This window comes from Neofelis nebulosa, chromosome 2 (assembly GCF_028018385.1).
Source record: "Neofelis nebulosa isolate mNeoNeb1 chromosome 2, mNeoNeb1.pri, whole genome shotgun sequence".
Lineage (NCBI taxonomy): Eukaryota > Metazoa > Chordata > Mammalia > Carnivora > Felidae > Neofelis > Neofelis nebulosa.
The window spans coordinates 30,925,110-30,951,677 of record NC_080783.1 but is presented as its reverse complement, the minus strand read 5'-3'; the positions used below and the strand labels follow the sequence as shown (position 1 = coordinate 30,951,677).

At 37.6% G+C, this 26,568-nt stretch overlaps 1 protein-coding gene across 4 annotated transcripts in view; it reads left to right on the top strand.

Moving 5' to 3' along the window:
- PARD3B (par-3 family cell polarity regulator beta) overlaps window positions 1–26,568 on the top strand; it is a 1,004,898-nt gene that overhangs the window by 614,520 nt on the left and 363,810 nt on the right. For all 4 annotated transcript variants that reach the window (XM_058707885.1, XM_058707913.1, XM_058707904.1 and 1 more), the window contains 2 exons: window positions 2,422–2,521; window positions 8,723–8,838. In XM_058707885.1, the coding sequence (XP_058563868.1) occupies window positions 2,422–2,521; window positions 8,723–8,838 (216 nt within the window). The remainder of the gene's footprint in view (window positions 1–2,421; window positions 2,522–8,722; window positions 8,839–26,568) is intronic.

The following is a 26,568-nucleotide window of genomic DNA, read 5'->3' as shown; positions in this document are numbered from 1 at the left end:
CTGTCATTATTCTAAAAGTATTGACAGATCCCAGAGAAATAGTAAAAGTTTCATAGAGGTGATGATATTTGAGGTGGACCCTGAGAGAAGGGCGGGACTTTGATGGATGGGAGTGGATTTTCAATTATGTAAGCAAACACACTGAGGCAGGAAAGCCCAGGTTGTGGTTGGGGAACAGTAAGTAGTCTTGGGTGGCTAATGTGTAATAGGAAATGAAATTGCCCGCAAAGGGCACAGACCTTCTCTAGGCTACTGTGTGCAACTGAGAGGTTTCTGAGAGGGCAAGTTACATGATCACAGCAATATTTATCACCAGTGTGAAAGACTGGGTGGGAAGTTGAGGGTAGAGAGATTACAGCCTGTGGAAAATGTCCCAATGTGTCCCTTGTCCCCAATTTACAGTGTATTTCTTCTGTTCCTGTCAGCAAGCCTCTGGCTGCCTGACTCCTGCCATATTACCAAATCACTAGATCACTTGGGTGGAGAGCAGTACAGGGGGACAGTGATGGCTGCCTGTGCTCACCATGCTTCTATACTTTGGTCACCCTGCCTGTAAGATCTCCTGCTTTAAGCCTCCTACCCAGGCACATGCCAGCACTGCTAGAATTAGCTCCATTTTATACTAGTCCCTGGGGCTGAGTTTGGAGCAGGTGTTCCTTAGAAACAGAACCAATGAGATGTATATTCATGTATACAGATATATAATACAATAACATAACACAATGTAAAACATATATAACATATAATGGTATGCAGTAATACATGTAACATATATAATATACATAGTAATATATAATAACTAATATAATGAGATTGATTACAAAGGATTGGCTCATGATTATGGAGCCAGGCAAGCCCCAACATTTGTAAGGTGAATAGGCAATCTAGAGACCAAAGAGAGACAACAGCATAGTCACGATCTAAAAGCCAGCAGACTCAAGACCCAGGAAGAGTCAGTGATTGGTTTTGGGTCCAAGGGCAAGAAAATGCCAGTGTCTCAGTTTGAAAAGAGGCAGGAAGAATTCTCTCCTCAGAGGAGGAGAGTTAGCATTTTGGTTCTATCCAGACCTTCAGCTGATTAGATGAGTTTCACCCACATTAGGGGGGACCCTCTACTTTACTCTGCCTGCTGATTTAAATGTTAATCTCACCCCAAAACAACCTCCCAGAAATACCCAGAATAATGTATGATTAGATATCTGGGTACCCTGGACCCAGTCACCAGTCAGGTTAACATACGAAAGTAACCATCACATCTGGCATGTGGGCAAGTCAGGCAGGTTCTGTTACCAGCAGTCTTTCGTAGGGATAGAGACACTCTTCTCTGGTTCCAGCAATCAAGGACCAACAGGGTTCCGCCTTTTACTAAATCTCACTGTAATAGATATGCAGTAGAGTTTAGAATGTATAGAATAATAATCTTTTTGTTGCTTATTAGCACTTTGCATTTATAAATCTATTTGAATATGCACCATCTTATACAATCCTTATACTCCTCTAATGAAGCTATTCTTATCCCCACTTTATAGATTTAAAAAACTGGGGCTTAGAGAAGTTGAGTGGTTGGGCCAAGTTCATGCAGTTGTGGGAGCCATGACCGGAAATATGGTGGCCTTGCTGCATAGCTTTTTTGCTTGCCCAGGACACTCTATCATGCTTTTCACACATGAGTTGATGTTGGTAATAATGACGAGTATTAAATGACATAATGAACATAATACTTAGCATGATGTCTAGTACACAGTAGGGTCCCAACAACCTTGCTTGTTATTAGTTGTAGTCATATTCAGGATACAGGTCTAATTTTTCTAGAGTAGAATAGATTAGAAAAGTATGCATCTTGAGTAGGAGAGAAAACCAGGTCTGACCCTAGTCTTTTGCCTCCAAGGCCTCAAACCCATGTATTTCCATTGTGGCACAGATGCAAAAATAGTATTTTTTCCCCTCTACCATCTCTAAAGGGTGAGTAGATGTACAGTATCTCGTGTCTTTTTTAAGTACGTTTTGTCACTAAGGCCAATAACTAAATCTCCATATGATCCAGAGTATTCACTAGAGAGTCTTGTTTACAAAACCATTAAGGCACGAAAGGAGATGGCTTTGTTAATCTTCCACAGAACACCAGTCATGAGCGACTGTCAGCCTTTTCTAGGTGGGAAAAGATATTCAAGATGCACGGTCTTGACTTGCCACGGGTTGCCAGCAGGTCACCAGCGTGAACACCCATTAGCAGGCTTAGATTTCCTCACACAGGCTGCATGAGCTCTCGTACAAATCCTTCACTTCTGTAGGAGGACTTATTTATTTCAAGGTTGGTTTATGTGTTGGCGAAAATTGCATCTGTGAGGTGGACTGAAACAAAACCAGGCACTGAACAGTTCTGCCTCGAGCTTACAGCTTCATTGGTTCATTGTTTTTTAGAACTATTGCTTCCCAGTGACGGATGGGCCGAGGCTGAAGTACCACCTTCTCCACCACCACATCCCGTTCTGGAATTGGGCACTGAAGATTACAGCCACAGGTATTGATAACATGATATATCGTAAATGTTCCTCGTTACGGTGTTTCTGCGAAAACCCAGCCACCCTATTTTAACTCTATTTCTTTCCAGAATGGAAATCTCATAGCATCTGTAATTCCTTTTCAGTGAAAGCTTCTCATAGCTGAAATTAATAGCATAGAGTATTCATATGTTGCTTCCTGGAATTTAAAATTCGTCATATATTATAAAATATTTAAGGAAATTGTAGAACTTTCTTTTATCATGTTGAAAAACCAGAGAGCTCAAAAGGTTATATGGGAAGGTATAAAACAAAACTGAGAGGACATAAAGCTTAGTTTTTGTTTTTTTCTTCACTTGTAATTGGTGAACCCTAAAGGTATTTTAAAAATAAATGTTCCAAGAAAGTTAATGGAATCTAAAAATTAAAGCAACACCATATATAATCTAAAATATTGAAAAGAGTACCCAGTATTATATCCACTCTGTAATAGAAACCAAAAAATCAATAATTTTTAGGATCTCACAAGCATGAGAGAGAGAGATTTAGTAAGTCTGCACACCGTCTGACTAGTGGAATTCATAGATTTTGTTCTTCTGATGAGTTTTAAAAATCATTAACTTGTCCCTTTGCCATTTTCTGTATTTATTATGGCTGTTAAAAATTGTGTATTTTATTCCATTCTATGTCCCTTGATAATCCTGTGAAATTTTTTCATTTTTCTTGCAGCAATGCTGGTGTCATTCCTATTATGCTTTTTATTACGATCTGCTAAAAATAAAGCAACACAAAAAGAGTATAGCTAACTCTGTTAGCTGGAAGCTTACCTATATTTAGCTATCTCTGATTCCTATGTTTTTGAAGTCAGCTGTCTTACTCAAATACAATTTCACCAACTAGTAACGTTCTAGATCAGTTTTCTAGGGGTTTCTTGGAAGAAAATCTGGACATATTTAATTGTGTTCGTTCATTTCCATTGCCTGCCTCAACCCTGAATCAAAAGTGACAGTTTTCTGTCATTAGAAAATACATTAAAAACATAATTTCTTTCATTCTCCTTTACTGTTTATCCTGCGTGTATGTGAAAAACTGTTGGGATAAAGCAAAGATGAATCAGATATAAAACCTACCCTCAAGAAGATGGTAGGCCAGTAGGGAAAATTGACAACTAGTGCACAAGGTACAAAGGGATATTTACCGGAAGGTATAAAGTGCTCTGGACATCCAAGGCAGAAGACAGGAATCAGGGGAAAGTGTTATGGGGAAAATGGCATTTCAGCTAAACCTTAAAGTATGAATTGGAGGCGGACAGGAGAAAAGCCCAGGAAGGAGGTGACTTTCGGAGAGAGGAAAGGGTAAAAGGAACAGCATGGAAACTGGGAAAGTAAGTTGGTTTGTGCATCTTGTATCCCGGCTGACTGGCCAGATGATGGAGCCCAGAGTGCAAGGGTAAGGAGTGCAGATACGTTCGTCAGATAGTAAAACCTTGTTGCAAGGTTTCAGTAGACAGCATGGTAAGACCTGGGTCTTAGTTGTGTACACGTATTAGGTAAATGGAGAAAGGTTAATATCCATTGGAAGCCAGAGACTCTTTGCAGGTTTTCGAGGGCAGTAGCCGTGAAAGGTACTAGGGAACAGTGCTGGGGAGGGGAGGGAGAAGCTTTCGGATGAGAAACCTTTTCAGGTGAGAGAGGGCCTTAGAGATATTGCAGAGATGGAATGATTGGGAATTGACAACTCCCTTTTTGGATGCTTCAATGTCTCCACAGATTTCTTCTGTTGGTGGGGGAGGGGCGGTGACAATATCAAGTTGAGTGAGTTCAGTTGTGGATGGGGAAAGCCATAAAAGAGGATAGTCTGGGGACTGGCAAGAGAAGAGAGGGCTTGAATGAAGAGAGGAGCAGCATGGCTGGAGAGAAAGGGGCAGAGCCAAAGACATTTTTGAGATGGAAGGAACAAAGGTAAAGCTTTGAAACTCTTGCCCCGGGATCTCGTGACCTGCACCATCCTGCAAGCTGCTGTGTTGCCTAGGTGACCGGTAGCAGCAGGGGGTTTGGGATGTGTGGAACTCGGGATGGAGGAAGGGTTGGAAGGGAGCCAGGAGGGTTGAGCAAGGGAGGCTGCCCTGGATTTCAAAAAAAAGTTAAAAGCTCTCTAAAAGGGAAAAGTGGTGCTTTAGGGATGCAGCCAGTCTTGTGAAACAGAAAACGACTCTTGCATGAGAAGTGAGACACAAATGTGATCCAACTTAATGCCTGCGTCTTGAACCAAAAAGACATCAGGAGTTTCCTGAACTTGTAGTATTATGTCATCAATTATTGGACAAAACTTGAGAATATGTGTGTCTAAATAAAAAATAAATGTAAAGGAAGTATATTTTCTGCTGTGATATTTCAGGGTGGTTGTAAGGCAAATTAATAACAGAATATATTCAATTTTATTAACAGTTTCAACAACATTTGGTTATTCCCTACATGTTTATATTTTTTCTGTCTGCATACTCTCTGTCTCTGCCTCTCCCCTCCCTCCCTCCCTTCCTCCCTCCCTCCTTCCTTCCTTCCTTCCTTCCTTCCTTCCTTCCTTCCTTCCTTCCTTCATCTACTCTTACTCATAGTAGCCAGTTGTTGAAGCCCTATTCATGGACACCTGAGACTTCAGAATTTTTTTTTTTGCCATACCTCTCAAAATCTTCTTCCCCTTCCTTTTTATTTCTGACAGTTCTCCTTGAACATTCATGGCTGGGTCTTATATGTCTTTTACGTTCCCGATTTGTCACCATATTCAGGACACTAGCATATGTTTCACGCTACCTTTATTTATTCATTATGCAGCATAATTTGACATTGAGTATCATTTCTATTTGATAGAGTCCCTGGTTGTTCATGCTGAAAACATGGCCTTTATTTAAAACATGTCTTTGGCCTGTCAACTTGCAGCTTCCCACTACAGCCACTCAGCCATGAGCACATGCTACCTTTCTTCAAAATTAAAACATGTCATATTTTAGAGTTAATCGCTGTGTCACCCCTTCCCTCCAAAAACTTTCAATATGTAGCATAAAATTACAAACGGTTTCACTGGTCTCACTTACATCTCTAAAATATTTTCACATCAACTCAGTACTACACTTCATTATTTGTACTGTATGCTCACATTGACTCTAATCTTGCAATTTCTCATATTACGCTTACTTCCCTCCTTAAAGATCAGCCTTCTTTTGCCTTATTTCTTATTTGGCATCATGGCAAAAAGGGCCCTTCTATAGAAGGTTCCAAAATGTGCACTTGGTCCCATTCAAAGCAATGGCAACAGATGTATGAATCACTATGATCAATTTAATGGATTGATTCAGGTATATATAGTGTGCGGACATACACATGTGAACATTTGTTACATTCATTTATAGAAAGCAGCTCTTTGTTTCTTTGATCAGCCTGCATTATATCTAAACATTTGTACCAAAAAATTCACTTTAGACAGATCCTTACCTGATGTTGCTTAGCAAGTGGCATTCCACCTTGCTGTTTAAAATGGGGATGGGGATAATTGCTTCCCGAGAGCCTCAAAAAATCTGAATTCTTACATTCAATATGTCAATTAATACTTAGTTTGGTGTAAAGTAAGACAATAAAACAGGTTAACCAATGTGTTACTCAGCTGGGTACATTCCCCTTGTCTCCCTGGAGCAGAGCACTTTAAATGCAGTGTGACCCAAGTTTTAATGAGGAATATTCATGTTGGTCCTAAGCCACCTCCCTAATGCCTTTCATTGTAACTGAGGGCATCTGTTTGGGTTGACGCTTTGATCTCCTTGTATTTGATGGTATGTATCACCCTACTGAAACAAAGAGCTGACCTAAAATGCAAGCAGCGTAAGAGAGTGAGTGAATCTGCACAAAAAGGGAAAGTTTTGATTTCCATAGTGTCAGCATCATTTGCACTTGGGCCCCGGGTTAGCCACCATTTTAGCCAAAGCTTTCGTGGCTCCGAGAAAAGCACTATTAAGAACAAACAGTTCTGGTCCTCACTTTGGCACTGGCCAGCTGTGTGACCTTGGAACATCAGCCTCCTCTTTGGGCCTCGGTGTCTTATCTACAAGAATTAGATGAGGTGACCTGTAATGCCTTCCGGCCCTTAAATTCTCAGATTCTATGAAGGCCATGAGTCTTTCTGACACTAAAACCACATCATCACAAGACATCAAAGGATGAAAAACTAAGTGCAAATAAAGGTCGAATAAACACATTTAAAGGCAAGTGCTTCCAGAACATCGAGGCTCAGGGGGAAGCTCATGTTCATAGTAGCCTCTCAGAATTCTTCTTTAAAATGGGCTGAAACAGTTGGAGTGTTGCTGTTACGCCAGGCCATTGTCAGTAGCACGGGTGGTTCAAGGATTTCTGCCCACCACTGGCATATTTTGTCGTCACTCCCTACCACATCAGATGTACTTTATATAAGTCAGTGATATTGAAAATATAGCCAGACACCAAGAAAGAAGCCAAAAACAAACCAAAAGCTTTATAATTATAAAGATTACATAATTGTATAGATTTGAATTTCTTGAGACATTTTCATGAAACCATGTATATATACATAGAACAAAAACTGACTTTAACAAAAACAGAGAAAGAAAGAAACTGGAAAAATCCTATAGGTAACTCGAAAAGCAAAAATTTACGGTCAGCAAGACTGTGGTCTTGGGCAGCAAGAGTGGTCTATTTGTTTACCTGGTTATCTGTTTCCTAAATGCTTCTTTGCCACTTACTCTGTGCCAGAATCTCTTCTCCTTACTTTACAAATTTCTTTCCAAACTCATTGTATCTCTTAGTAAACGCATGAGGCAGGGAGTGTAATTATGCCCATTTTATACATAAGGAAATTGAAGCACAGAGAGGTCCCATTATGTGGCCGGGTCCCACAACTCATCAGGAGCAGAGCCAGGATTTGGAACTAAGCAGACCAGCTCTGGCATCTGTGGTCTTGAGCTCTGTGCTCTGCGCCTGTCATAGGTGCTTCCTTAAGCCACCCACTGTATTACAATAATGGAGGTTCATCCATTAACTCAGCAATATTATTATGGCTGCATTTTAATTTTAATATTCCTGCAAGGCAATATTGAATGTGCATAACTAATGAGTTTCAGGAAAAGATTAAACTTATTTTGGAATATTTGGTTAAGAAATTGAGGTCCCCTGTACATTTTAGGATTCTCATACCTAACAGTTCATTTTTTGTTGTTGTTTTATTGTTCACGTAAAGTGTCAAATCCCAACTGTTTGAAACCTCAACCTCACTCGGTACTTTCAGATTTATCAGATACTTGATTTGGGTTTCACTGCATTTAAAATTAGAATAAAGCTATGTTGAAATGAGCCACCATACTAACTTTCTAAATATATGATAATACCAAGGGAGAAAGCAGCTATAATTTAATTTATACAATTTATAAATATGATTTATTTTCTAACCACGAAATAAGGCATTGTCTGCAATTCCCTTATATAATCCCTTTCAATCTCAAGCAAAAATAAATAAAATATTTAGCAGAAATAGAGTTATTTGAGACGGACTACAAGTACTAGGAAGCCTATGATGGGCATTTAATGTATCTTGTGTCTAAATCGTCAAGTGTGCTTTTCCTGTTATTTCCTTTTTATATTATCGATGAGCAGACTATTTGCTCAGTATTAACGTTAGTTTTAGGAAATGGAACTAAATAAAGTAGAAAACCAAACTACTGCAGCCATCAGTCTTTCAGCAGGATGGTTTTCTCTAAAGGATACAACCCTTTCACTTGTTTTTAAAGGAAGGGCATGCTTAGCCCACGGAAATCTCTTAACCTGCTCTTAGGTTCTGCTAATATCCAGTGACCTCCTTTGAAGCGCCAGTTCATTCCAGGCTCGCCTTTCCCACTGAAAGTTCTATATTGTACAGCAGGATCCCAATTAGCAGAAATCAGTGAAGAGGAAAACATGATATTAGCCAGAGAATATTTTATTTAAATTGTGGAGTGTGATAAAATACTTAAAAATAGAGTTGCTACATCTCATGAAAGCAACCTGAGATTCAAGAATTCGTTGCAAATACATGGTTGGGAACTATAGGGGGAATGAGGAGGGACTGTGTTAAAAATGACAACTGCTTCCTTGACCAAAGGAGAAAAAAAAAATTTTTTTTTTTTTACTCTAAATCTAAATATGGCATGTGGCTTCTTTCCATAGCTCTGGGGTGGATTCGGCAGTGTATTTTCCAGATCAGCACACCCACTTCAGATCCGTGACACCGGCCAGGCAGCCTGAATCAATGAATCTGAAAGCCTCAAAGAGCATGGACCTTGGTAAGTGAGGGCCAGTGACATGCAGGTCAGCACTCCAGCCTCAGCCCATCTGTCTTCCCGAATGTCCTCCCTTTGTTTCTTCAGCTCCAACCTTAGGGGGCAAAGTCTGCTGAAGCTTGGAGGAGGGGCTAGTGGTCATCCCATCTCCCTGTCTCCTCTCACCATCTAATTGTAATTACCCCTTTTTAAAAGAGAGAGAAATGATATTTTTATAAAGTGGTTCATAGAGGTCAGAACAATAGGATTATTCCTTCCAGATGGTCAGAATACTATAGGCACCAGTAAGTCACCTGCCTCTGTATTTGTACTCTCACTTCCTCCAGAGCCTTTGCATTTCTCACGTATGCACCTGTTGCAGGGTCTGGGAAGATAGTGTGGTTAAATGAATCCTCTAAAGCGTTGCCCATCTCCATGTACAGTGGCTAGGGGTAGCAGCAATGAGGAAGCCTTATCCCTTTAAATGCCCATCTCCAGACACTGTTAACACTGAAGGGAAAAAAGGGTCTCTGGGTTTGCCAGATCGAGGGTGTCAGGGTACCCTGGGTCCATGCCTGCACAACCTCATTGAGTTTCCGAGCTCTGCAGGGAATTTCTGGGTGACTTTTGGGTGCTAGGGCAGAGCAAGGGCCCCTGCAAATTGTGTTCTCCAGGTCCTAGGATGTGGGAACCCGGAAGACAGCTCAGACACCCAAGAACATTGCTGTGCCCTCATAGGCACTTGGAGAGAAACGATTCTGAGAGAAGGGTGTCCGTGCAAAATAAATCCTCAGGAAATATTCATTGCTGCTGGGTGCTCGCAGGCCATGCTTTGCAAATTTTTTTGAGGCATATTGCATATTTCATTAGTAACAATAAGAGTATAAAATAATCAAAACTTTGTGCTCCACCAAGCAATCTGATAAATAGTGCTTATCTGTTACTCAGGTAAGTTCAGAAAAACGTTCAGTCAGGATGAAACAAGGGAAATTGATTCCATTTTCTATAAATTAACTAAGTCACTAGGATACATTTGTTCTAACGACCTACAGTGAGAGAGGGATAGAAATCCTGTGCACTGGCTGGAATAGGGGATTTTCTTGAAGGTGAACCTTTGACAAACCAAAGGAATAATGTGTGACAGTGACCAAGGTTATTATTAATAATTTGAGGAAAACTTGATTTTTACAAAATGCTTGATAAGTATTTTTATTGTATCTTTCTAATTTCTCCATGGGGAAAATGAATGGATAAAAACTTCTTTTAATTTGGGGCAAGAATATATTACTATTTTCTTCATTTAATTAAAACAGAAAGTGACCATCAATACATAGCACTCATTTTAAGAAAAAAAAATATTGTCAAATCTATTAAAATAAAACCTAAGTCATAGCCAGAAATGGTATTTCTGTGTATATTTTTTATTACTGAAAACTTTGAGAAGTTTTCTTTTTTAAATTGAAATAGCCCTTCGAAAATATGTATGGCTGTCACTCATTGCATTCTACTGTAATTATACCATAAATGAAAATAGCAGTACTGTTTGTTCAGTTTACATAATTGGGCAGAGGTCACGAGCTATTTACTTCAGGACCCAAGTGCCGAAACATTGGCTTAAATGCACCACACAGCAGAAGTAGTAAAATATGGTTTTAAAAAAAAAAAACTATTTCATATACCATCAAAGCTTGATCTCTTCCAGTAAATGCCAATTTAAAGCTAAGACTCTTGCAGAGGGCTCCAAGGGTCAACATTCTAGAGGCTTTCTGAGCCCTCTCCCCAGAACAATTGAATGAGCTCAATAGATGTGTTGGTTTTCTTGGTGAATAAACTCAGATGATATCAGAATGGTAAACATTTGGAAGTGTCTTTCCTGTTTGATTAGGTGAAAAGAATGTTGTTTAGTTTTCTATAAATAGCACTGGGCCAAAGTAAGGAATTAATATATTTACTAAAAAAGTTGCGGCTCTGCTTGTAGGATAGCAGGATCAAGGTCCAATCTTCCAAAGTGAAAAATAAATAATCAAACAATCAATCCTAAGGTTTTAAGCCTGAATCTCCAATTAATGCTATTTGGCTCTTTTGGACCTGGAAAAATGGCAATTTCTTATGGTACAAAATTAAAAAGAGAAAACCTTTTATTTATCTTGTAATTTTTATTGGATAGTTCTCCTTGACAAAGTCTGCAGGAATCTTTGAAGGCGGACAGTCCCCATTAGTACCTTCTTTGTTTTTATTTCATTTTTGCTGTTGAGTCTAAGCTAGTATTTTAACTTGCATATTATGTTCAAGTTATTTTAAAGGTGAGTGAGTTCCATTTACTTCACTTACGTTTCAAAAGACAGACAACTCTTATGAGAAAGAAGCCACCTCATCTCCAGATACAAACATGATTTAAAAATAGTTTGCTATGTATACGCAGCATTCTGTTTGCTGCATCACCCGTGTATGTGTGTGTGTGTATTGTGTGTTGTGTTTCTTTATAATAGTTGTATTGTGTTTTATGAGTGCATCTGAATTGACAATTTAATTTTCCCTTTTTGACTGAAGTTGGGATTGAGAGTTTGGGGAGTCTTTTTGGTTTGGGGCTTTTTTTGGAGGGTCCTTTTGTCTTTTATATTCTATGATTATACCTATTTATATCCTTTGCCAAAAATATTTCCATTTCTTAATTTTTTTTATCTTTAGAAAGTTGTTATGTATGTTGCAAAGAATTTCTTGCAGTCTATTGTCTTCTTAGTTTGATTGTGATATCCTTTACTATAAAAAACATTTTAGTCTCAGAGTAAAAAATTTCCATTTTCATGACCTTTAGGCTTTATACTTGCCACATTGTTTTCTTCTTGTACTTTTAAAGGCTTTTTTTTTACGTTTATTTATTTAGTTTGAGAGAGAGAGAGCGAGTGAGCAAACAGGGGAGGGGCAGAGAGAGAGAGGGAGTGAGAGAATCCCAAGCAGGCTCCATACTGTCAGCACAGAGCCCTATGTGGGGCTTGAACTCATGAAGCATTTGACCTGAGATGAAATCGAGAGCCAGACGCTTAACTGACTGAGCCACCCAGGTGCCCTAAAGGCTTTTTAAAAAATGTTTACCAGTCTGTAATATATTTATCCACAGTGAATGAGGCAGAAAAATGTTTATTTGTGATAATAGGTGAATTATTCATGACATGTATTGACTGTTACATCCTGTCCCCATTAATTCAGAATGTAATAACATTGAATACTAAGTTTCCTTGCATACACGGGTCAGTTTCTAGACATTCTATTGACATATGTATTCCATGCCAGTGTCACCTTGTTTATGTTATGCTATTTCATTGTATTCTGATAACTTATTAGGAAAAACTTCCTCTGATTTTTCTTCTTTGGTAAAATCAGTTTGGCTCCTCATATATATTTATTCTTCCACATGAACTTTATTTAGATCAGCTTATCAAAATGAACTTAAACGTTAAACAAGAATGCTTTCACTGTGTACGTGCATACTACATGCCTCTGTCCATTAATTATGAATTTGCTGATGCTTCCTGATAGAAGAAATGTTTTTATCAAGTTAAATAAATTTCCTCGTATTCTTAGCTTCTTAAAAAGTTCATTTGCTCATTTTGTTTAATCCGTAGCTGATGTTTAATTTTATCAAGTGATTTTTAAAGATCTATACAGAAAGACCATGTGTATTTTGTTCTTTATTCTATTAACATAGTGAGTTATATTAATAGATTCCCCAATATTCAATCTCTGTTATTTCTGAATTACTTTCAGTTTTTCTCTGCACTAAAAAAGGTAGACACGAATTGTACATTATCTATGTGCTCTAAAATGTAGATATAAAACTTTGATTACAATTTTACTCAATGTCATTAAGTCCTATATAGCCAGTAGAGATTTTTTTTTTTGAGGCTATTCTGCCTCTATTTTGGGAATACTTTTGCTGGCATGCATGTGGCCACTTTTAAGTCAGATCAGAATGATTAAAATGATGAATAAAAGGAAATTTATTTTTAAATAATTGGATGTAACTATGCTTATTCAAAGGGGTTAGGGTGTCATTTTCTGGGTTTTCCAGAAAATCAATCTTTTCCTACTAATTGTAGACTTTCCTCTATTTATTTAAATTACCAGAATTACTATGTTCAGTCTGGATCCCTTTAATTTGCTCATAATTGAGCTTGTGTGGGTGTTGAGTTGGAAGCTCTCAGGAGCTGAATAACACAGCTGCCTCTTTGGCCTTTGGCATAGGGTTTTCCCCCAAAGAGCTGCCCTTTTGGCAGTATGCCAGAGAGTTACATTCAAAGACTTTCTGATGAGACATAAACATCTTTAATTTCCAAGCCTGGTGTTTTATGACCCTGTAATACTATCTAAGAATGAATCTGAATTGTTCAAGGGACAACACTTCAGTGTTTTGGCCCGTCCCCTGACCTAATCTATAGGCCCATTCAAAGTTCAGTTTAAAATGTTATTTCCCACAAGATTTTTTTTTTGAGAGTTTTTACTTTTGTTTCAAATTGGCCTTCTCCGATTTCAGAAGCATGGTCCGTAACTCAGTTAGGGAAGACTGAGGACAGTGCAGATGCTAGATGCTGGCCAGCTGTCCTGCCTCTGTTCAATGAGAGGAAATGAGCTGAAAGTGAGGCCTGAGACATTCAGACACAAGTGTAGGAAGTTCACTGACAATGAAGATTGTTAGCATTCCATGTCCCTCAGTCTCTTACAAAAGTACATGTGCCTTGGATGAACTCTCCCTAAAATCAAGATGATATATAAATTGGCTGATTTTCTTCCAAGATCTGTAATTCAGCGCTTGTACTTTTCTGTTACTTGCTGGTTCTAAACTTTTTTAAGATAGAAAATGTTTGTAGATGCCCACAGGGGAAGGAAATTATAAATAGGCTGATTTCTAATACCAACAAAGGTAAGTAAATATTTGGGTCATGTTTTGAATATAACCCTTGCATACATGTCAGACATTCCTTTCAGAGGAGTTAGGTATCTCTAGCATCAGATTGAAGATGGGCATGCAAAAAGTTCATTAAACCCACTCTACTAATTTCTTCTTAAAATTATTTTTTGGGCCTGTGTGTGCAAGTGTCCACAGGGACTCAGGGCAGCCTCGGCTCCCCACTCCCTCACAAGGCTAGCTGCCTTGCCCACGTCTGCAGGTGCCCAGAGGTGGGTGGAGAATCAAGGCTCCCCAAAGCCTCCCCACCCCAAATCGTTGTCGCTGTCACTAATTTTTTTTTTTTTTGTACAGCAAGGTAGTTCCATATGAATTCTTTGGAATAAGACAAGAATCCTGAACACTAAATACACAGAATGTGTATAAAACTGTATGTTCAGATATTTGTGATGACGGTTTATCTGCCACTATATATTATGTATGCCATGTAATATATTAATATATATCTTACCATAAATGTGTATGTATATCCATGGATCATCTTCATTGTCCATCAATAAGCAATACCCCTGAAGACCATGAAAGCTGAATCGAGCACTGCTGTTTAAGTTATAAGTGACTCACTAAAAGAAAAACAAAAACAAAAACAGAAACTTGGTTGGTAAGGAAGGATTCATGGTAACACTAAAAGAAAGTGCCTGTTAACTATCTCTCAAAGACCAGGAAGAGTACAAGGACATAGTCAGGTGTATGCCTTACATTTCAGAAGTCAAAATTAAGGAATTGCAGAAAATGTTTATCATTCATTAAATAAATGTTTATTGCGTGCCTATTGTGTGCCAGGAAATAAATTAAACACCCAGGCTTCAGTAGAAAACAAGAGAAATGGTGTTTGTTGCGTGTACCTAGATAGAAAGTCTAACAGGAAAGGACAACCCAAGAGTTAAGGAAAGATCCCCTAGAGGAAATTCTGACATTATGATGATAACTTATCTCCAAGAGGAAGAAAAGGGAGAGGCATCTAAAGATACTAGTGGGGCTGCTTGGAGAACTTGCCAAGATAACCTTGGCTGTGGAGAGGAGGAGAAAAGCAAATGGTTAAAAAGACAAAGGAAAGCGAGAACGCGTAACAGTCATCTACAAGAATAAATGCAGGAAGAGCTGAACAGCTGCTCGAAGCTTGCAAAACCTGTAAGAGTTAGACAGCCAGGCTATTTTTAGAGCACGAGGAAGAAAGTGTGTGAGGGGCCCATTGTTTAGAGCACGTAACAGCTGTCAGGTGGAACACAGGGCCACCCGGTTCCTGTGTTAATTTTATCTTCATGCACACAAGAGAGTGATGTTCAAACTGGAAAGCCATGTCTGCCAGCGAATGGAAGTAGGCAGTTTATATTCCTGCTCGCTAAGAGGATCGTGCTCATAAAATGACTGTCCCCGACCATTAGAAATTACCAAGAGTAGGCCTCGCACCGGAGAACAGGAAGCAAATGACCAGTTTTCACAAAGATGATGAATTCCAGAAGCAACTGGTGAAACTGCTGATCTCAATGCCAATCCTCAAAGAATTGCCATGTTTGTGCAATGAAAAGAGGAAAAGACAAAGTGGTGGTCACAGGTCTCTTTTAGAGAGGGGGTCTCTAACACAACCGAGGTCTCCTTTCCTTGTTGATTGCATCTCTAGACTGATAATTCAGGGAAATGTTATCATTGACTTTGATCTTTCTAATGGCATTTCGATTTTTGATCAGGACTTATGGGCCAAATTATACAGGAAAGTAGGGAGGAGCATTGGCATGCCCTTTCCCAAAATGTGCTAATTAAGGCTTATTATCTTTCTGAAAGGAATTCAATAACATACAGGATTCTGTACTTGGTGCTTCTCATTATATCCTAAACAGAATTTGATGAACAGTGGACCTGTGTAACTTGGGTGAAGGTTTGAAAGGCATCCTTACCAAATTTTCAGTAGGTGCTGCCTCAGAGAATTGGGTGATATGTTAGATTGACAATATTTGCATCTAAGCCTTTTCTCCAGAATTGAAGAAGGTAGAACTTAACGAAGACTGACACATCCATCTAACAGATATTTGTTGGCTCTTCATTATATCCCAGGCAATATCCTGGGTGAACGAGACAAAAGCTTCTCTCTTGTGGTGTTTTCATTCTCATAGGGTAAGTAGACAATAAAGTTGTACGGAAGTTAAAAAAAAAACAACATAAAAGTTCACGTAGAGGTGATGTCTCTGAAGCCAAATTTAGATAGAGATGAAGACTGGGGAGAGGTGAGGCTTTTTTGGAGAGGGTGGTGAAACATAAAGATAGTGTCCTAAGGTCAGGCTCAAAGAAATCAATTGTATACGTGTAGGATTTAGGAGGCCTGGTGTAATAATAGTTATTGAGGAGGCCCTGGTTTTTAGCTGCTTGCCTGATATGGCCAACCCCAAAGGTAGTTCTGTGTTGGCAGATCAAGGAAGACAACAGTTTCCCTGGACTCTGGTCTCATCCTAATACATCTGTAGCACTGCACTTAAGTCTGGGTACCGTATTGGAGCGCCTGGGTGGCTCAGTCGGTTGAGCGTCTGACTTCAGCTCAGGTCATGATCTCACAGTTCTTGGGTTCGAGCCCCGCGTCGGGCTCTGTGCTGACAGCTCAGAGCCTAGAGCCTGCTTCGGATTCTGTGTCTCCCTCTCTCTCTGCCCCTCCCCTGCTCGTGCTCTGTCTCTGTCTCAAAAATAAATAAACATGAAAAAAGTTATAAAAAAAAAAAAGTCTGGGTACCGTATTTTAATAGAGACAAAAACACGGTAGAATGCCTCTTGGAAGAGGAGTGATGTCTTAGGAAGTGTATGAGAAGCCTCCCCAGGTATTTTCACAGCTACTATTGAGAAACTCAAATCTGTGGGGTGCCTGGGTGGCTGAGTTGGGTGACTGTCCAACCTCAGCTCAGGTCATGATCTTGTGGTTCGTGAGTTCAAGCCCCGCATCGGGCTCTGTGCTGACAGGTCAGAGCCTAGAGCCTGCTTTGGATTCTGTGTCTCCCTCTCTGCCCCTCCCCTGCCCGTGCTCTGTCTGTCTCTCAAAAATAAACACACATTAAAAAAAATTTTTTTAAAGAGAAGAAAAGCTCAAATCTGCTTAAAATTGAATCTGCACCCCAAATACATCAGGTGATGATAAGCCATACCAGAAGATGTAACACATTTACAGGCGTTGACATCTATGACATCTATAATAATGATTAAAAAAACTGAACTCTGGTTTACAGTATATTTGGTATGCAAGGAAAAAATAGAAACACAAATATAAAATTCACCAGCATTGTGGAAAAGGGACCATAGTTTATTTTTCAGTTTTTGATAAAGGATGTAAGTTCTTTTTATTTTTTAGTGCATCTTAATATGTTTATATAGTTAACCACACAGGTTATAAGTGAAGTGGGTGGCTAGATGAAAACAAGTTAAATGAATTTACAGAAATTAGGTATCAAAAGTCAGGCTGCATTCTAGGAGATGTCTCTGGTAAGAAAAGGAGAACAAGTAAGGCAAACTTGGAATAACTGACTTCACACACAGGTTATAGCACTGCCATCTAAAGCAGGGTTCTTTCAAAACGTCAAGAAAACCAGGGCCCCTGGGTGGCTCAGTTGGTTAAGCGTCAGACTTCAGCTCAGGTCATGATCTCATGGTCCGTGAGTTGGACCCCCCGCGTCGGGCTCTGTACTGACAGCTCAGAGCCTGGAGCCTGCTTTGGATTCTGTGTCTGCCTCTCTCTCTCTGCCCCTCCCCTGCTCATGCTCTGTCTCTCCCTGTCTCAAAAATAAATAAACATTAAAAAAAAATTTTTTTTAAAAATACTTAACCTGAGACCTAGGACATAAGGGATTCAGGGCTGCTGAGTAGCAGCAGCTTCAGGGAAAGGGTAACGTTAGTGGTAATATTGCAAGTGAGACTGTACATCCCCCACACGTTTTTCTTGCAATTCGTGATTGACTGGAACTGTTGATGGAAGTAAATTCTCTTCAAGTAAATATTGTGAAAACGTGGAGAAAAGGTTACCTATGGATTTCACATGCAGATCCTTCATCCAATCACAGGGTCACAAATGGTCTCAGATGTTGTCATGTGGTTTTACACAACACTTATATCTTCTTAACCTAGGACATTGCCTGGAGGAATATGTAGATAATTTAAAAATTCAGTGTCTGAAAAAAATAAAAATCCAGTGTCTGGAAGAGGAGCCCAAAGGTCTACTTTCCCACAAGAGATACAAAGAAACTTCATAAAGTTTGGAAATGTTTGTAATTGAACCTTAACTAATGATATTACATCAATAACCCATGTAGATCTTTATTAAATTAGCCTCTGTCTATTTAGAGCATTATTTGTGCTCTGGCGGGAAATCTTGATCAATGGAGAAACTGCCTTATCCTTTAGAACTGAAATTTCCTGGGCCCCTCTTAAAACTTGCATTAGTACATGAAGTGCTTTCTTCTATATATTTTGTACCTCAATTGAGACTCTACGTCTCAGATACATACAAGCATGTTAAATGAAGCCAAACATGAATCTTTTATTCTCAATTGTCTTTGTTTTCTAAATCATTGTTCATATTTAAATGAAATTCTCTGTTCCTTTTTATGGAACCTTTGTACTAATATAAGAATATCTTCATAAAAATATGATGCTAAGAACACTATTCAAAGAATGGAACAAAGCATTTAAAATTTCCTTACAAATATGAACCATATCCATTTTAGTTGTTCTGAAGCGAGAATTTCATTAGCTAAAAACATTATATAGAAATATACAATTAAAAACAGTATAACAAATGTTGCATAAAATGTGTAAGTGTATGGGGCACCTGGGTGGCTCAGTAGGTTAAGCATCTGACCCTTGATCTGCACTTAGGTCATGATCTCACAATGCGTGAGTTTGAGCCCCACACTGGGCTCTACTCTGATGGTGTGGAGCCTGCTTGGGATTCTTTCTCTCCATCTCTCTGCCCCTCCTCTGTTTGTGCTCTCTCTCTCTCTCTCAAAATAAATAAATAAACTGAAAAAAAATTTAAATATATAAGTATATGTTAGTTGGACTTTGGCAGTGTCATGATTATCTCTTATGAAGGCTATTTTGAGTGATAAATATTTATTAGTGGCAATATTTCCTGTGGACACTAAAATGACTATAGGGAGGTACAACTATCTCATTTTTACATGTAGCAGTTGCAGCTGTTTAAAAAGCAAAGATGTTTAGTCTTATGTATTTTTTTCTCATATATACATATTCATATGTTTATATTCTAATTTTCCCCAAAAGTCATTGTACTGAACAGGTGCTTTTCACAAATTTGTGTCCTTTCAGAACTACCTAGCTTGGATATTATTCTCTGTGTCTCTGCCTCTATAATATTTTTTCATTGTAAAGTTTGCTCTTGAGTAAATGTAGCCCGATTTATCTGCTTAATGTTATATCATTTGGCCAGAAGAGTCATTTCCAATTCTTCACTCTCAGAAATGTCAATGAATTGAGCCTGCAAGTGCATAAAATTTTGTAAACAATCATGATTATTTTATCATTATATATTTCTATAAGTATCATTTCTTGGCCAAATAGTGTATAAATATTTAAGGCTTTTGATATAAATGACCTCTTACCATCCAGAAAAGCACTTTTGTTCTTATCAGTAGTATGTGGAAGAATCTGGGAGTCATTTTTGTGACTTTCACCAATTTTATATGATTTTTTAATTTTACATTTAAAATTACTCCTGTGGCTACACATTTTTCATATATTTTTTGATTGTGTATTTTCTATTGCAAACCATCTGAGCATTTCCTCTGTAAGGCTGAAAATTTCTAAATTAAATAATCACTTTTTGAAAGTAAAATGTTATTCTATATTAAAGGTCAAATCTCAACTCTTGCTCATAGGGGAAAATAGATATTTTGCTTTTAATTTCCTAAAGCTAAGAATGTTATCCACTCCAAAGTACATATTAATTAATACGTTTGTGAATTTCATTAAATGGTTAGAAAAATGTCTACCTAAACATGAATCAGAGGCAAAGCCAGAGCTTAGACTTACTTATCATAAAAAGTGCTTAATCCAGGGTAAGTCAGTGTGTGTGTGTGTGTGTGCGCACGCGCACTTTATATACATTGATTATGACAGATTTAGAATATATTATTAGTACAAAGGTGGGCATCACCAGAAACACTCTATTTTTTTATAAGACTGAAAATTTGTTAAACACTTGGAAAAATACTTTGTCTCTTGTAAAATTTTTGCATTCTTTCCTTCCTTCCTTCCTTCCTTCCTTCCTTCCTTCCTTCCTTCCTTCCTTCCACATTTAGCGAGTGCTTTCTGTGTGCCAAATAGTGTTCTAAATAATTGACACATATCAGTAATGGCACAGTATGTTATTTCTAGGTTACCTCTAGTGTAGATAGTCTCATGAACAAAGTTTGAGAGATTAGGGATGTATATGGAAATAATAAATGAATAAAGATATTGGAAAGGAAATAAAATACTTAGAAATAAATTTAACCAAGGAGGTGAAAGACCTATACTCTGAAATCTGTAAGACATTGATGAAAGAAATTGAAGATGACACAAATGGAAAGACATTCCAGGCTCATGGATTAGAAGAATTCATATTGTTAAAATGTCGATACTACCGAAGGCAATCTACAGATTTGGTGCAACACTTACTAAAATTCCAATTGAATTTTTCACAGAACTAGAACAAATAATCCTACAGTTTGTGTGGAAGACTCCAAGTAACCACAGCAATCTTGAGAAAGAAGAACAAAACTGGGGGTATCACAATCCCATATTTCAAGATATACTCCAAAGCTGTAGTAATCAAAACAGTATGGTCCTGGCACAAAAAAAAGACACAGATCAGTGAATAAGCCCAAGCTTACATGGTCAATTTATGACAAAAGAGAAAAGACTATACAATAGGGAAAGGACAGTCTTTTCAATAAATGGTGTTGAGAAAACTAGACCACTTACACCATACACAAAAATAAATTCAAAATTGATTAATGACCTAAATGTAAGACCTGAAACTCCTAAAAGAAAACATAAGCACTAATCTCTTGGACATCAACCTTAGTGACATATTTATGGTATGTCTCCTCAGGTCAGGAAAACAAAATAAAAAGTAAACTATTGTTACTGAACCAAACTAAAAAGTTTTTTTCACAGCAAAGGAAACCATCAACAAAACAAAAGGCAAACTACTGAATAGGAGAAGATATTTGCAAATGGCATAGCCAGTAAGAGGTTAATATCCAAAATATATAACGAACTTCTACAATGCAATACCAAAAAAAAAAAAAAAAAAAACAAACCCAGAAAACAAACAAAAAAAACAAACCAATTACGAAATGGGCAGAGGACATGAATAGACTTTTTTTTTTCCAGAGAAGACTCAAGATGGCCAACATATACATGAAAAGATGTTCAACATCGCTAATCATCAGGGAAATAAATGCAAATTAAAAGCACAATGAGTTATCACCTCACACAAGTCAGAATGGCCACTGTCTGAAAGACAAGAAATGACAAGTGTTAGCAAGGGTATGGAGAAAAAGGAACCCTCATGCAGTGTTAGTAGGAATTAGTGCTAATTGGTGCTAATTAGTAGAAATTGGTGCTACCACTTTGGAGAATAGTATGGAAATTCCCAAACCAAATTAAAAATAGAAGTACGATATAATCCAGTAATTCCACTACTGGGTATTTACCCATACAAAATGGAAACACAGATTTTTAAAACATACATGCTCCCCTGTGTTTATTGCAGCATTATTTACAATAGCCAAGGTATAGAAGCACCCTAAGTGCCTATTGATAGATGAATGGATAAAGAAGATGTGGTATGTATACATATAGAATATTACTCAGCCAGAAAATGAATAAGATATTGCCATTTGCAACAACATGGATGAACCTAGAGGGTATTATGCTCAGTGAAATAAGTCAGACAAAGGCAAATACCATATGATTTTATTTACACATGGAATGTAAAAAAAAAAAATGACCAGACTCATAAATACAGAAAATGAACTGGCAGTTGCCAGAGGGGAGGTGGGTGGGAAGATGAATAAAATAGGTGAAGAGGATTAAGAGGTACAGATGTGTAGATATTAAAAAAAAAAAGACACTGGCCAAGAATCTTCAGTACAACATGCATACATTTCTACAAGTGGAGGAGAAAGGAAACAAGACTGGAAAGGCTAATATTTCAATACCCACTTGGTTTCTAGTGTTCATAAGAGAAGGGTACTAGGAACTCTATTCAATGAAAGTATTAAAATTGGAGTGAAAATTAAAACAGAGATCAAGTTGGAAATTGACTAATCAAGAGTGATGGTTTCGCGTGAGCTGGGAATAGCTGATCTACCCTCTGCTGATCCAGAAAGTAACTGGCATAATCCCAAAGCACTTGAGGATTGTCTTAGAAGAATTGTGAGAGCCTGCAAAGGTTCCAGTTGAAATTACTTAAAGGCAAAGAAAGGGTATACCGAGGAATTAGAAAACAGCCCATTTTTTTTAATTTGGAAAAAAAATTATTGTAGCATCCAAATGGAGTGCAAAATAGGTTACATCAGGTATTTCCTATTTCCAGGCTTTACTAAATCAGTAGTTGCCAGGTAAATAGTCTCAGTGCTTTCTCTGTACTCAGGTGAGCAGAAAATCACAAATGGCCAAGTCCTCAAGCTATAGGCTCGTAATGAAGCCTTATCAAAGAATGAAGAATATGTTTGTTCGTATAAAAGTAGATGAACATGAAATGTAACTGAAAATAGATGGGATGGCTTAGTAGTGACTTGAATGATAGAGTAAAAAATGGTCAAGTACGTTTGGAAAGTGCTGAGTTAAACAGGCTTTTTAAACATAAGATTGCTCACAATCTTTAATAGGTTTTATGTATATTGTCAGGTGTTAAGATGGTCTCCACGAGTCTTCAAGATACAATATTTGCAATGTTTCCCAAACTCATTTGATCACAGAAACCTGGAGCACACACTGTCTCATAGGACTGGTCCTCTGGGGAGTGTCCTTGGCAAAGAGGAGTTGTGTCTGTGAGGTTTAAAGGTGACCTGCACCAGCCAGAGTAGGGTGAGGGAAGGGTCACCAACCAGCTAGGACATGTGGAGCAATCCTGACAAGTGGGATGCGGTGCGAGAGAGAACCTCCAGGGTAGAGAGGTGTCCACGGCCACTAAAAAAGTAGGAATTGACTGCAGAGCAGATGAAAGAACCGGCCGTATTGTAACAGAGCAGGAATGAACCTCTGATGGCAGCGTGTGCCTCACTGCATGCAGGTGCCTCAGAAAGAACAGCACGTGCATAGTAAAATAACCTCTGCTATTGTACTGCATGGTCAGTGGCTAGAAACCACTGACTTCCCTTTGCGTGCAGCGAGAAGATTAAACTCCTCGGCCCCAACATTCAAGGCAGTGATGATGACTATCATCTAGAAGAGGAAAAAGAAAGCATCAGTAGGAACCGTTATCGTGGTAGTAGCTAAAATTTTTTGAGCATTTGATGTATGCCGGGCATGGGGTTTTGCACGGTCATTCTATTGCCATTTTACAGATGATGTATATGGGACTTAAAGAGATTGACTTGTGTGAGGGATCATGGGTACTAAGTGCCAGAGCCAGGATTTGAACTCAGGTACATTCAACTGTGATGCCTTTCTGTTTCAACAGAGGCTTATTAATTTCCCAGTCTTAACTCTAAAAAACGGAAGGCTCACTCTTCTCTCCTTTTTAAGTTCTATCTTTCGTTCAGGACCTACTCAAGTCTTGCCTGTTCCAGCTCTTTCTCTGAATACCTAAAGCAGTTATCACTGGTATCACTATTTTTAGCTCAGAATTGCACACACTTTTGGGTATCCACTGAGAATTTTTTTTTCCACTCTAATCAAACTCCAGGCCTCTTCAAGGCGATACCTTATACTTCTTTAGCACCCATCTCACTGCTTAGAATGTGCAGGTGCTGAGCGAATCCAAGATGAATGGTTTGGATGGACAGTGTCAGAGCAATCTGGGGGCAGTCTCAGAAACCCATTGATCTCAATGATTCATTTGGCTGAACTTCACTAAGTAGGCTGGTCCCCCCCCCCCTTTTTTTTACATCAGAAGTTTGAACAGATGAATTAAAGTGCAAACAAATAATTAACGGATAAATGAATAAGAGGGTAAACAAATGGTTTGGGTAGCAAAAATAGAATAGGGGTAAAGATGTTTTAAGAGGGTGTCTACCCTATAGCAGCACCCCACGCTCACATTCACTTGGTACCCAAACTAGTTTTGTTCACTTGAAAGTGTTTGGGGAAGGTTCATAGAAATGAACAGATTGAAGGAAAGAGTCAAACTCAGGAAATGTTGAAGGCCAAGGGCTTTAATTTCATTACATAGAAAAGAGTGAAAGCAGTTGCTTAAAACTCAAAGAAAAGGACTATGTGCTTTATTTCCTAATTGGAGGAATCTATGAATAAATTAGGCAATCACTTGACATAATTGATTTAGATCATGTGAATTCACTTGCACTGCTAGAGAGGGTTAATTAGATCAGATTGTTTGTGGCCCTTTTTAGTCTTCTATCACTGACATTCTTTTCCCTTTGTGTTCCTTTTTATCTTCCTTTTGTTGGTTTTTAATTTTATCTCAAGGAATATATATCATTTATATTATCTAATTCTAAGTTATTCCTTTTGTTTATAGAATTAGAAAAAGTTGAAGATAAATATTTTTAAAACAAATCTGGGTGCTTATTTACTAATCTCATTTTCATTTTCCATAAATCTCTTTGCAGAGGAATAAGTATAGTATGTGCATAAACCTAGTGCCATGGGAATTATATTCAAAACATGCTTGAACTGCTTGCTTTTACCTGCAGCAACATGAAATCGAATTACATTACTATAGAGCAATTTGATTGCATGTGAGTTGTGACAAATATTGTGTAAGCTGAATATTCAGAGATTTTGCTCACTTTGGGTCACACAGTATTAGTCATCATGGCAAATATCCTACAGTGATTCCACAAAATCCTGAATCAAAGAACACAACTCAAAATAAATTGAAAATATTCTCCATAGTTTAAATATGTGGTATAGACTCATCCATCACAACTTCATAATTTATGCACATTTTTATCCACAAAGCAATTTTTGTATTTAGGTTTAATCAAAGAATTTATCAATACAAGTGCAATCTACTGTAGCCTAGTATGCTAAGACAAATGACGAACTTTAAAATGCCCTATATTCATGTCCTGATTTGTACAATGCCCAAACATAGCTACTTGATATTGATGTATAAGTTAACTCTTAACTAGCCCCTTAAATATATAAATTGTATTCCTTTATAAAAAGTACTTACAGTGCTTATTCATGACCAAACCATATTCTAGAGATGTTATTATATTGAAAATTAGGTCACAAGGTCATTAAGAGCACGCATTTCTAAAGTCAGCTCAATCAAATCATCCACCCCACTGGAAAAACTGAAAATATGCTTCATCATTAATGGATTGGGAATATCTGTAAAAGAATGTGATAATCTTCAACAGGTGTTCAATTTATCATTATCATGTACTTTTCTAAGTATGTTTTAGAAGTTTCATTGTGAAGATAAAGTGCTGGTATATAAGAAAAGTATGTAAGCCTATTTGAGTGAAAGGAGAAAATATTTTTTCTTAAGTTGGAGAACACATTAGCTATAGATAATGCAGGTAAAACTAAGAAATGTTCCTAAGAGTTGACTTTGGATTACATTGTTCCTCTTTAAATCCACATCCTGAAGTGTTAATTAATTTAGAAACTCCACATTCTTGAAATAGGATTAAGAGACACCACTTTAATAACCACTCCGTATTATCCACATGTTCTTTGTTGTTCATGAGAATAAAGGAATAACTATAAAATACTTGACAAAAAATTAATGTCTTTAATATATGAAGAGCTCTAAATAGTTACTAGAAAATATTCCAGTACAAAATTGGGAAAGTATCTGCTCAGACAGTTCACACACACAAAAATTTAGTTGCCTAAGGTGTATGAAATATATTCAACCTCACAAGTAAATAAGAAAATTGAGATATTGGCAAACATTCGCAGATGCTGAAATATACATGTCTCAGTATCACAGTACATGTTTGTTGGATATTTAAATTTATGCTACTTACCTGCAAGGCAGTGTAGTAATTGTATAAGGCACCACCATAAGGAATATTAGCACTATTTTTATCTTTTATCCAGTAATTCCATTTGGAAGAATTATCCCACGAAAGAAAGAAAGAAAGAAAGAAAGAAAGAAAGAAAGAAAGAAAGAAAGAAAGAAAGAAAGAAAGAAAGAAAGAAGGAAGAAAGAAAGATTTAATCAAGATTTAAGTTTAAGGATTTTTCACTATAGTGAACTTAATTTCCCAGCAATTAGAGAGTTTGTGAAATTATAGACTATTGAACTAATAGATATAATAGACCATTATGCAACCAATAAAAATCTTGAGACTATTTAATGAATGAAAAATGTCAATGATAAAACATCAGTTGAGAAGACTATAGAGATATGTTAGTGTTAACATTGTTTTTTCTTTAGTGGTAGTTGCAAGGATAATTTTTATCTTTATACATTCCTGTACTTTTTAAATCTTCTAACAGAAATACATATTACGTTTACAACTAGAATAAAATCAATTGGAAGCAGTAAAATAATTTAAAGTAGAATTTAAAAAACAGGTAATCCTGTCCATGGTAGAAAGAGATGGTGATATTTAACTCTGAAAAGGGAAAGGAATGTAGGGTTTTATTGGCTGATTTCTTATCAT